Raw genomic sequence first — 13364 nt, 5'->3', positions numbered from 1 at the left:
AAAAGGCAGAGCCTGTGCCTTGTCAAGGGAAATTCAGAAGCCCTGAGAGATCGGTCCCTGTCAGGGCTGTCCCGGAGAGCAAGGCCCTTGACAGATTCACCGAAGGCAATCCTGGATATTTGGCTTCTCAGAAGTCAGGATTTCCCAGGCTGCTGTCAAGACAGGCAGAAAGAATTTGGCTTTTCTTGCTTTTCCGTACAGATTGACAGATGCCAGAAGAGCACAGAATCCGAGGAATCTTTTTAACTTCTCTTGTTTGAGCTGCTGTCTTATGAGGGGTGTTTCAGCTCGGTGCATTGGTCATGAGACAGGAGAGGGTCCCTCAAGGTGTGGGCTGCCCAGAGCAGTCTGCTGTGGCCACCAGCCCCGTGATTCATCTGGCTCGCAGCCTGCTCACAAGTTGTCCCTGGAAGCATGAGCTGCCCCCGAGGTCAACCACCAACTCTAGGCCCGGACCACTTTCTAAAGGCTCAGAGACTTCCGTGCCATTCCGGACACGTGGGAGCAACTCATCAACTGCACACATAACCACCCCCAGACACACGTGGGGCCTAAGGAGTGGGACCAGGAGTGAGCCATGGCATATCATGGTCCTCTGCTTGCACCGGAGGAAGCTTGGTGGCTTATCTGGTGAGGGAGGTTGGGTGCTGTGGGTGTTTACCCCCTGTGAGATGTACGCACCCAGGAAGATGCCAAAGCTCTGTTGCGGGAGAGCTCTGTGTGAGAGAGGGACCACCTCTGTGGCGGACAGCAGCCCTGGCTAGTTGATGCCCATCTTTGTAATGATGTAAGGGCTTCAAGGAACTGGCCCAGAGGTTTGTTCATATTCCAAAAAAACTCCATAATTTTTAAGTGTCACCATGTGCAGGAACTGTAAGAATCCCTTTATTTCTGTCTTGTTCACATACATATCTCCTTAACTGCTGAGACTTCTCAGATTTGAATGAACCTTCGACTGTATTTAACCGAACGAAAGGCAGTGGAACCTATTAAATTTTACCTGAGCATGGTGAAGTAGATTTTCTTCTTATTTCTACCCAGCACTGACACAGATGAAAAACTGCTCATAACTTTAATTTTGCAAATGAAGCACAGTTCTATCTTTAGCATAAATGTCTGGCACAGAAGGATCCATCCTCGTAGGCAGGTTTTGCTGTGTCCAGTCAAGTCATTTCCCTCTCTCCCAAGTACCCGGTGGAGAAAGTGTCTCAGTCACTTCATGGAAGATATTTCAATTTTCTGCTTGGCTTGGCTGAGCAGCTGCGACTTCAGGATGATTGCTTGGATTCGCATAAGGTCATTAAGATCCAGTAATGCTGTTTATTGCTAAGACAGCTGCCGTTTATATTCATGCAGAGCAAGTAAAATTAAACCTCAACTAATATCACTGTTAATGACAATGAAACCCACCGATAAGTGAAGATTCCACAGTGGGCTGTGGGTAATTCTCTTGCTGAAACGCTCGACCCACTGGACTGATGGTAGGCTGTGTGAGCACGGCGGGCTCTCTCCAAATGAATGCTGATTTGGTTGTTACTGGGGTCTTGTTTGGACAGAGGAGGGACTGGGAACCACGCAATACTAAGCGGTATCACTACTGCATCCTGGAACTGTGCATATGTTGGGTCTGATTGGGTGAACAGCAAAACCTGCGTGCACCCGGAAGCCTCTCCCTTGCTCGTTCTCTTTAGCCGTGGCTCAGATACTTCAGCTCGATAGGCTCTGCTGTGACCTGTCTCTCTTCAGCGGGCTGCAGCAGTGCTTGGGTTTGGTTGCTGCGAGGTAAAAACCAGGGCTTTGCTGGGGACTGAATTCCGCAAACCACGAGGGAGTAGAGTGCTGCTGGATTTCGTCTTCCCATCGTCTTCAGGATGAGATCTGGTACCCGAGGTAGAGCCCTTTTTATTTTTATATAATTCCAAACGCATAAGACACATTAACCAGAAACTACCGCCGGTCTGATTTCCCTGAAAGTCTGGCCCCGCTTTCCGGCTACTTACTTTAACGCTGGCCAACGGTTAGTCATTCTTCTTACTTTGACGTGAAATCCTATTGTATTACAGCAGGGCTGATTTGGAGTTGTGTCAAGGACCGGCTGAATGGCAGTGTCAGGAAGACACCGCCTCCTGGAGGGGACCCCACCAGGCTTTAAGTGCCACCCCTCAGCTCCGAGGGTAGCTCCTGCAAAGCGGGAGTAGCGTGCGAGGAGGTTCCCACTGCGTGTCTCGCCGCAGCTGATAGAAGAAGCCGATACAGCACGCTGCCGGCTGCGTGCGACGTTTCCGGGAGCCTGCAAGGTCTCACCGTGGGCTGGAGTTTTGTCAGTCAGCACAGATGAGCATTCACAAACCGGATCCTAGCCTCCGTTAGGGTGGTGTAAGAGCTCCCCTCATTGCCTCTGCGCAGTCCGCATCGAAGAGGGGCAGTGTGAAGACTGACCCAGATTCTCTGCCTCTGGATGCCTTTTGGCAAGCCCCTAATGAGAATTTAAATGCATTGAATGAAGACTTGAGGGAGCAGCATCTGCTGTGATGCCGCCCAGTGCCTACCTGCTCCCCTCGTCCCCAGCCTGGCAGCGCCCGGCAGCGGTGTGTGTTCCCTTGGCTTCCCCCTCCTCAGAGACGGGAAAAGACAGCAGCAGGGAAAAGGGGCTTGTGTTTGCTGCCCATTTTCTTAACCTGTCTTGCAGCGTTGCCAGGTAAGGCTGTCTCAGTTTGCGGTCATCTTTCAAGCTGTACCCGGCTATTAAAAGAAAAAGCTGCTTCTCCAGAAAAGAGCTTTGTGGCTCTCAGTACAGCCTCATTAAAACTGTGTGGAGTAAAATTCCAGACTGGTGATTAATTTGGAAGCGCCCTTGGACCCCAGAGCTGCACAGAAGGCCTAACCGAAATAGCGACCGCGAACAGTCACTAAAGAACATTTGCTTGTGGTGCAGTGCTGTAGGAGATAAGTTTGTATGAAAACTATGTCTAATGAATTAGAGACATTCGACCACTTTCCTTTAAAACTCGTGAGAAACATTCATCTTTGTCCAAAAATGCATTCTGCTGAACGGCAGTCTCTCTGTCAACATCTAATATCAATGAACCAAACTACACATGAGGAATCAGCGACATGGTGTGCGCATCGGCCGGGAAGGAGATGCTTCCAGCTGTGAGGCACTGAGCGGTGGATTCCCCATCGGCACATCTCTGTTGATCTCCATAGAGTCTTAAGGCTAATTACCGCGGGGATTGCCTTTAATCTTTTTACACCCTCACCCAAGCATTCCTGCCTCTCCACATTAACAAATTAAGTTATTAGCTCTTAATACCTGAAAATCTAGACCTTCTGTGCCAGAGGGTAACAGAGAAAGAAGATTAGGAAGATTGCTTCCAAAGCCTGGTGTTTCCAGGCAGCGTATGTAGCCAATCATTCAGCCCAAGAACGTCAAGCAAAGAACGGACCATGAGAGGAGGAGAAGCCTTGGAACACTTCAGAGCGAAAAAGATCCCTGAAGAACATGGATGTGCTTAGATAACGTTCAACGTGCTTCCCCTGGAAGGTCGATCAGAGAAAATATCCAGCAGCCCATACCCCTCTGGACTGCCTTGCACCTTTGTTGGCAGCAGCAGCAGCAGCACAAACATCCTTGCTAAGGTTGCAGCAGCCATGTTCTGCATCACACGCTTCATCTCGGGCCTGTTGCCGTCATGGGTAGAGCAGGCGAGTAGCAGGCTTTAAAACAGCCAGCTGGATGGCCTCCGTTGCCAGCTCCCTTCTGGATGGGAGGAGAGCTTCCGCACAGCTAAGGGGAAAGAAATAATTTGGAAGAGCAGAAGAGAGAAGGGTCAATTTTATAGCGGGCAGATGGTGAAGCCCTGGGGTGGGGCATGGAGTATATTGCCACTGAGGCCCTGGGTGCCCTGAGCTAACTTAGGTGCCAGTGTCTGATTTTCAGTGATTCTCTCCCTGGTGGCTTACGTCCATGCGTGCCCTAGATGGAGGAGATTGCGTGTGCTGCATGGGGCCGCTGCTTTGGGAGTTAAGAACCACAGAAATCCAACTGGAACTGATAATATCTTTATTTCCCCATTCTCCAGCCCTTCAGAAAGGGAAATAAGCGTTCTGAGCAGTAAACATTGCACATAAGAGTTTGCAGGGCAAAAGTTTACTAATGAGAAACCAGATACCTAATATGGGTCATTTTACCCATAGGGATGGTGCTGTGGCATGCAGGTGAGCGTGCACTATGGGTCCTCATCTGTGTTGGACTTGTCAGGGGTTGCTCTCATTTAAGCCTGGACTAAAGAGCATTTCCTTTCAGCTCCGGGCACGCCAGATTCAGTCCCCAGTGTAGCTGTCAGGAGAGTGCTAATGGTCACTCGTCTGGGGTTTGAATTTTGGGTACTTCCTTCGAATGGAGGGAACGCGTAACCTGACAGTCGGTGGGTTTACAGTTGCCTCCTTATGCTCAGCTCCCAAAGGACCAGCTCTCCAATGGGTTACAGTATTGCTGATTTAGAACTCAAATTTGATCATGTTTTTACCTAAGGTGATTGCCTCCCTGATTTCTTTTCTGCCTTGTTCTGCTAAACGGTAATTTAAGTGGTTTCCAGTGCATTAAGATTTATGTGGAGTCCTTGGCTGCTGGAAGACTACACGGCACGACTCAGGCACTCAAGGTCTTGACAGTTATAACTAGAAATACACGATTCTTGTCAGCAGGCTGAAAGTACTGCCATTTCCCTCAGTGCTAATTAGCTCCTTTTACCCTCCGTGCATGGTTACCTTATGAGCATGGCTTTCCTGTATCAGATTGTTCTTCCCGGTGATCAAATGGTTCAAAGACTTCAGTTAAGTGTCTCACGCCCTAAGGAGAGCTGAAATTTAATTGCCCCGTACTTACTGCATCGGGGAGACCTACTAGGATGTCTGTGAAATGTGAGCAGCCTGTACAAGTCCCAGGCACGAGCACGTTCTCTTCAATCCAGTCTAAAATCAATGCAAGAGTCCTTGCGATTCCCACGGTGTCTTGGTCTATGACTTTTGCGCACTAGCTCCCTGCTACATAGCTACATTGAAGCATCTGGATCTTAATGTGCTCGTTCAGGTGTCTGAGAAAAAGTTCCCTGGAAAAAATATTGCAGATTACCTTCAAGATTATTGTAGAGTATCAAAGAACAGGAGAGATACTAGCTTGACTCATAGTAACCGGGACATCGTGCTTTCACGGGTATGCTGTGCTGCGTGGTGACACCCCTTATGCTCAGGAGAGAGTTTATTAGACAGAAGAGCGAGAGTTGCCAGCAAGCCTGTTCAAAGGGGGCTTGTCTTTTGTTTCAGAAATGTCGTAACTTTTACTATGCAGAGCTTAAGTTTACAGCTATAAAATCCCCACCAGCATCCATGCTGAGGAAGGTCCGTGGGACCTTAAGCAGCATCATAGAAGCTGAGTGGAATAAAGTCTAAATTATTTTATAAACTCTTTTACAGCAATTGCGCAATCAAAATGAAGGGGCCCGCTACCTATAAGATGTGAAATTTAATTAAGGATCTCTGAATAGAATTATGAGCCCAACTCTAGGTTTCTACATTTGGAAATTTCCATCATAAAGCATCTCCATTCATCTATCCCTACATGCATTGAAATGTATTGTCAGCTGGTATAAATCTAGTCTGACTCAAGGACTTCAAAGGCCCGCTTTTTTATTTTAGACAGGAGTTTCTTACACGTCAATGGTTGCATAAAGAGACTTTACACTGGGCATAAATTACATCCACTTTAAAAAGCCATAGTATTAAGAGGCTGCAGAGATTTTTAAGTATAATGGTCAGTATCTTTTTACAGCATTTGTTTTGCTGGCAGTTCTGGAAAATTCCAATATTGTAAGAGTTAATAGGTAGAGAAATCTGGTAAACTGCTTTTGCTAGCAGTCTGAAATAGGACCTTTTTGTAGATGTCATAGAAATGAAAATGAAGTTACTGTTTGACTGAATTCATACACAAGCATGACTGGAGGATGTGGTCAGAAAATTAATTTATACATTCAGGGGCCAGATCCAAGTCAGTGTAAATTAGCCATCTCCCATCTGCCTCCTTGTGGTTTATACCTGCGAAGGATGTGACCCCCAATGTTTGAAATGCACTTCAGAAATGGGAAATAAAGGTTTCGGAAGCGGCTTCTACTGAGGGGATTTCCCAGGGCTGCAAAAAATATAGCCATACTGAAGATGTTACCACCACATGACTGCTTTTAATCTGCCCTTTTGAATACTGTTAATGAAGTTAAAGGCTTACTTATTCACTGGTATTTTTTCTTCCAAGATCTGAATTGCAGGCTTGTTCAGCCTACAATGACGATTCCTCCTCATTTCCGTGGCTTTGGAAGGTGTCAAGTGAAATGAACCGCCCAGCGGTCCCATTTTATCTTCTGTTGCGTATAAATTCCTTAGTTTTGTTCTTAATGCTTTTCTGGAACGTTAACTTGAGTATACGTTCCAAAACCTGTGCAAATGCCCAGAGAGCCGCAGTGATACCCATCAGTGTGGAGGGTGAAGCAGTGTCTCTGCCGAGGTTCAGGCTAGCAGCATGCTGGGGGTCTGGCTGCTCTGTGCTGTCAGAATTTTGCAGTGCACATTCTGCTGCCCAAGTTATCCTTCCCTGAATAAGTCAGCATGGGTCAAGTTGACATTTTTAGCAAGGACAAGGCCATCATCCAGCAGTCTAAAATTCCTGGAAGCCCAGTGTATGAGATGACAGCAGCCAGACTTGGCGGTGGACATAGGCGCGTGGTGGTAGGACAAGGACGGGGAGGACCCACGTGGCTAGGCAGCAGCTGGGGACTGTGTCTGGTGGTGCTCCCCTGCCTACTGGACCGTTGCATACCTTGCGCTCTTGCGCAGCACTTCAGGCTGGTTTCCTCTCTCAAGGAAGGCAGGAGTCCCAGGTTGGGGAAAATGAAGACAAGAAGCAGATGCAAATCACGGGGACGGGTGGAAGGGAGTGGTCACGTCCCGCACCAGAGACTCAACGGGGCTGTTCACCTCCTGTGATCATTCTCTGTCTAGGTACTCGTTGCTGAGCATCAGCGCTGGCCCAGAAGGGTCCTGCTGGTAAAGCTGAGCGCCTTGCCACTGCCCTGGCGGCAGCAGCCCTCGCAGCCTCCTCCACAGCAGGCCACCCCGCGCCTGCCTGTGGTTCAGCCGCCTGCGGCTGCAGCACACGGCCAGACCTGGGGAACAACTCAGCCTGCAGGGACTGCTGCTGCCAGCTCTGTGGTGTATGTATGGGAGGAATTTCAGGGGGAAAAGAATATCGGATAGCCTGCTGAGCTCATGGGAAACTTCTCTGTCATCCATAGATACTTGGGGTTTGATTCCCCTTTCCACGGCTTTGACAACACTGGTGTGATCAGGCATGTCTGCGACTTTGCATGGAAGTCATCTGCTGCCCGTGACCTTATACCTTTTACTCTTCAGATTTGGCTGTCCATCCCATCTCCCTAGTGGCTGTTCTTCAAGCAGCCACAGAAAGCCAGAGCGTTTCCTGGCTTGGGTCTCCTCTTTGTGTCCTAGCATGCGTGGGGACAGCTTACAAAGAATGACGGGCTTAACTTTGGCACGCAGCCGTTAGCATGGCGGTTGTGCTGGTGAGGGCCTGGCTAACATCCTCTCTTTGCCTCTTTTCCCAGGTCGTTGCACTGTCGTCGTGGAGTCTCTTGAGAGATTCAATCTACTATACACTGTCTGTTGTTGCACTCATTGTGGTAAGTTTTTGAAGGTTATTTTTCTGTGGGAGCCCATGTGTCTACTGCCACCCGTAAAGGGAACCTGCTAAGAAATCATACTCTTGTAGCTAAGATCCTAGACTCAGGAGTCATGTGGTTTTCTGCTTGTGGAAAAGGTACTGGTGTTCTCCCTGGTTCTGTAGAAGAGCTTGGCCCAAGGGTAGGACAAGTGTCCAGAGAGCCCAGAGCGATAGCTGGGGAGAAGTGTGTTGCTGCAGTCTCAGTGCAGAAGCAGGGTGCAGAGCTTCAACCCCGTGCTGCAGCCCCACCGCCAGCTCCGCAGCGGGTGCCTCGGTCAGTCCTCTCCTGACAGCGACCCTCGTGGCTTCCTAAAAAAAGTCAAACTGGCCTGTGAGGAGGCAGCATTTGTGCCCAGAGGGAAGTGATCAACAACAACTACAAAACATTAGTTTTTCCACACGTAATTGGGGCAGGTCTTGTTCAGTGCGTGCTAGCAGCCAATCCTCTAATGAAGGCTACGGTTTCAGTAATTCTTAGCGCTGCTTCTATTCCAGCTTTTGTCAGGCTCAGTAAGTACTCCCAATCTCTCCGAACTGGGCTATACAGTGAAAAAACGTTAGCACAAGCATTCAGATAAAGACACTGCCATCAGTTTAATGTTAATTTTGCAACCAATACCAAACAAAGTCATGAAGTATAAAAATTGAGTTTCCTAGTAACAGTTGCTACTTAGGGTTTTTTTTGCCTTTTTTTTCCCTGGCCTAGTCTAGGACCCTGATCCCCTAAGAAAGGAAGAGTGATTTTGTGAGGTTAATGTCCATAAGTAAGCAAGAAAGGAACTTTAGAGTCAGAAGATGAAAACTTGCATTTCTGAAGTTTGCACTACGTTTATTAGTCACAGTTTCCACAATGTGTTTTGTTTTGCCTTCATTCTGCACATACCTGTATACTATACATATTCTGTAGGCGCAGAGGCCTCTATCTGTCTAGTCTCAGAGGGTTTGCCTCAACCTGTTTGTACTTTTATTCCTCATACTGCAAGGACAGCCTTTTTGAACCTGGTGAAAAATAACTTTTTTACATCATTATTAGCAATGAGCTGCAAAACAAAAAACTTTTTTTTTTTTCTTTGACAGCTTGACAGTAACCCGATACCAAAAAGTGTTCCTCAATCACAAACTTGGCCACACCCACTAATTGCAATAAATTACATTGCACGAGCTTAAAGACATCCAGCAGGCATTCGCTTAGTTTACTCCACGGGAAGCACGGATGTGGGCAGCTGCTTGGCATTTAGCCTCCTGTTGTTTGGATTGGGTGTTTCGTTTATTGCATGGTGGCAGACAAGTTAAAAATCTGTTGAATCTGTCATCGGTTCTTAAATTCTTAAAGCAAGGCAGGTTTTTTTCATGGCTGGTTCATCCTAGTGGTTGTCAGCTGCTTCAGGATGTCGAGAACTATTCTGTATTCTGTTGTGTCCAGTGCACCCCTGAAATTCCTAGCTGTATATCCTACGTAATGAGAAAGTTGTATGGCTCATTAAGCAGACATCTCTGTTATTCTTAAGACTTTTGTCCTATACTTTATTTCTGTATAAGCTGTTCTTCATAATCACAGACCTGCAGAAGTCCTTTTCTTTTGGGAGTATACCCGATCATATCAGGATACTGTTCTGTTTTTCCTAAGCCTCGGGTTAGCTGCTCTCCAGATGTATGCCCGCTCTTCTGCTCATCTTGTCAGCTGAGAGGTTCAAGGTCCTTCACGCAGCCAGGGCAGCAGGACCATGCAACTCCAGGCATTAGTGGAGGCTTGAAAGCATTGCCAGAACTCTTTACTCCCATGTTGCAGCACTACATGGCTAATTGTAGCTTGGGAGATGTGGAGCGCGTCCCACTTCTCTTCAGCGTTACTCCACGACAATCATTGCAAATTACTTTTAAACACCTGTTAGAGAAAAACAGAGAAAGATGGGAGAAAGGGAAAACATTTTAAATGGTTAAAGATTTAGCTCCCAGCTGTTTTACGAAGCCTTTTATATGCCATATTGCTCCCCAGTTGATGGCAAATGAGGATTTTTCCTTTCAGAGTCAAACACTGCTTCAGTTTAAGAAGTTTCTCCTCCCCTTCACTCACCCAGGGACCCTGGCTTCACAGTGGCTTGGATCTTTCCTATCCTTTTAAGGCAGAATCAAATTTAGGTGGCAGCACATTGTTATTCAAATACTGACTCTTCAGTCCCCCACGTCTTTGCTAGGAGACAAGCCGCAGGCTCCATGCAGAGCATAGCATGACCTGTGTGCAGTTCCCCCTCTGTTAGATTTCTGTGCGCCTTAAATTTTAGAAGGCGCTTAAAAGCTTTGCCATATAGGGATAATTTGCCATATCAGGGCATTGAGACTTCTCTGCAGCTGAAGTACAGTCATCTTTTTTGAGGGATGATACTGCTTTGTATGTTGCACTCCACTGGTGTCTTTACTGATCATAAATACACCTGAGGGGAAATAAATACATTCCTGGCAATGTTGAGATTCAGCAACTTCAAAAACCTTGATATTCTGCTGGGTAAATCAATGTGACTTTGTCTCCTTCTGTTTCCACTAGCAAAGTAATTGCAGCGCTGCAGTAATAAATAGCAAAGCAGTATAAATTCACCTGTTTGGTGCTCCAGGCCGTTTGATAAGAATGAGTGAACTCTGAATCACAGAGATTAGAAGTGGATAAACCGCACTTACCATACTTACCTCACCTCGATTCAGCCCTGTAATTTTTTTTTAACCTTAATATTACAAAGTTATCTTGTCTTCTTGTAAAGCCTAGCAAAGCTGTTACTCCTTATTTCCCTTGAAAGGAAAAAAATGCCTATGTATCTTAACTTGAAGGGACGTGGTCAGAGTCATTAGTGACAAAAGTGGGATGGGTGCTATTTTTAATCACAAAGGTCAGTGCACATGCTTTCATGTCCCATCACGCCAACACATTGTAACCTAAAACAAGCCTTGTCAGATTCGATCACGGTGACTGGAAGCTGTAACTTATAACACGCGTAACGTTTTGTGGTCGTGTTTTCTTCCAGTAGCCAGCGTAACAACTATTGCTTGGTGCTGGCTGTCACACAGGAGTTGATATTTACAGGCTATACAGCTGAAGGGAGGTGTTTTGATGTACTTTCAGAGGCTCTGTCCCTTTCCCTGCCTTTTCTCTGGCGCGCTGCCGTGGATGTTTTTCCCTAGTGCAAATGTGGCATTTCCACCTCTCCGCACGGCGCGGGGCTGAGAGTGGGACTGAGTGGGAAGCAGGCTCCTCACCCGGGCTGACAGGGCAGAGTGGCTGCCCAGGCCGTGGGGCTGCGGGTTGCTGCGTGAAACCCCAGCTCCAACCTCACAGAGAGGCCCCATGCTGCCATGAAGGGCAGGTGGCCTGGCCTGCCCGCCTGGGCACCCTACACACAGGCCAAGCGGCCTGGCCTGCCCTCCTGGGCACCCTACACACAGGCCAAGCGGCCTGGCCGGCCCGCCTGGGCACCCTACACACAGGCCAAGCGGCCTGGCCGGCTCTCCTGGGCACCCTACACACAGGCCAAGCGGCCTGGCCGGCCCTCCTGGGCACCCTACACACAGGCCAAGCGGCCTGGCCGGCCCTCCTGGGCACCCTACACACAGGCCAAGCGGCCTGGCCGGCCCGCCTGGGCACCCTACACACAGGCCAAGCGGCCTGGCCGGCCCGCCTGGGCACCCTACACACAGGCCAAGCGGCCTGGCCAGCCCTCCTGGGCACCCTACACACAGGCCAAGAGGCCTGGCCGGCCCTCAGGCCCTCCTGCAGCAGCAGCCATGGCGGTGGGTCATGGCACACGGGTTGAGCCGTGCTGAGGTTCCCCCGGTCTATGAGTGACAGCCGAGACCCGCAAGGAGAGCAGCCCACCACAGATGCCCATCTGAGGTGGACAGAGAAGCAGAGGCAGAGGGGTGTTGCCAGCAAGGGAGGGTGGCAGCCCTGCTCTGCTCCTGGCAGGGCTGGTGGTGGTGGAGCCCAGCTATGGAGCAGTGCAGCCACCTGCCGGTCACCTCCCAAATTCTGCCTTTTCGGGCCCTCCCGAAACCAGGCGTGGATGGGCAAACACCCTTCACCTCTCTGGCATAGCGTTGTTTCTTCCCCAACATGGAGCGTCTTACACACGCAGGAAGAGACACGTTTCTTTCCCAAGGAGACTTGCGTGGCATTGTCCCAAAATCTTCAGCATCCATCTACAGGTGTGCTAAGACAATCACAGTAGTTAAATTCAGCTAGTGCGGTTATCATGTAGATATCAAGGAAATGATCCGCTGGGCCCAGTTTTTAGCCAGCAAAATTTCACAGCAACTATGGAGCTGGCTGTAAATCCGCGTACTGATCGCCCAGTTGCCACCCAAGAACAGGTCCTGAGGGGGCCATGTCTCTGGTGAGACCAGCCATGCGGTTCAGAGGCAGGTGCACCCCCTTCTCTGACTCACTTCTGTTTTCCCTGCAACCGCTTCTGCTTTGCTGCTGCAATAGCCCCGGTTACGCAAGGATCCTGCGGTATTTGGGAAGGAGTACCTGCCTGCCTTTACTAGGTGAGAGAAACTAAGGGTTGAAAACTTCAAAGGCTGGGCAGGAGGGCAGTGCCAAAACAGACCAGGGCTTAATCCCATTGCCCTGAGCCCTGGGTTGCTCTGCCCGCTCTGTCGCGTGCTCAGGTGATGAGCTGTTTTCAGCTGTGATTTCATGTATAACATGCCTATTTTTAAATCTTTTTTCCACAGTTTATTTATGACGAAAAAGTTGCCTGGTAAGTATATCCGGCCGTGATTCCCTTTTCTTTTCATTTTTTCTGGTTGTACCACAAAAGCTGCAATAAGTGGGGTTCATAGGGAGAGGAGGGGAAAGCTAAGAAATTCTGCAGGGTGATTCAGGCAGCAGATTCCTGCTGTGTGAGAAAACTCAGCACAAGATGGGCTAGAATAACTCATTTTCTGAACCAGAGAGGAAAGCCTAGGAGAGCATCACTCAGATTGTTTCCTGATACAGCGATGCCAGTCGGTGCCCTCTGCCCACCCTGCAGCATCCCAGGGATGCCGATGTGCTCAGCGGAGGCAGAGACTGCTGCTTGGGTGCCGGTGTGCCAGGGATGTCACCCACCTGGGAATGGAAAGGGCCACCCAAGCAGTCATAAATAAGTGTCTTCCGATAATTGGATTTTTAATAATTAATTTAGAAAACAAAAGCTCTTAAGGCAGTATTAAAGAGCGAATGACAGAAAAAAAATAGATCTACATGTTAATATCCCCATGAATGTGCTTAAATGTACTGCGATAGGTATGGTAGGCTAGGAGGGCTTCAAACACTTTAAAAAGTGTACTTTCAGTTGTTTTGCTTTCATGGTTTTGTTTTCAGCACCTCTCAGGGCTTGTAGAGTGACAGTGGTAGCTTTGATTTCACTCACAGCCAGTATTATTTAGATTACAAGCACTAGGGGGAGTCAGGCTTTTTGGGTTGCGTGTTTTCTTAAACTTGTTCTCACTGGGGGATTTATGTTTCATTTCAGAGGAGGATTTCTGAAACACTGAGTTTTGCAATGGCTTGTTTTTCTTTGTTTTGTTTTGTTTTTTTAACTAA

General features: G+C 48.4%; 1 protein-coding gene across 1 annotated transcript in view; it reads left to right on the top strand.

Moving 5' to 3' along the window:
* Positions 1-13364, top strand: part of SLC24A3 (solute carrier family 24 member 3) — a gene marked incomplete at both ends in the record, with an annotated part of 161261 nt that overhangs the window by 122825 nt on the left and 25072 nt on the right. The window contains 2 exons of the mRNA XM_082480186.1: positions 7674-7748; positions 12512-12537. Of these exons, the coding sequence (XP_082336312.1) occupies positions 7674-7748; positions 12512-12537 (101 nt within the window). The remainder of the gene's footprint in view (positions 1-7673; positions 7749-12511; positions 12538-13364) is intronic.

This window comes from Vanellus vanellus, assembly GCF_965231255.1.
Source record: "Vanellus vanellus genome assembly, chromosome: 3".
Lineage (NCBI taxonomy): Eukaryota > Metazoa > Chordata > Aves > Charadriiformes > Charadriidae > Vanellus > Vanellus vanellus.
Note: the sequence above shows the minus strand (reverse complement) of the source record. Positions and strands in the feature narration are given on the sequence as shown.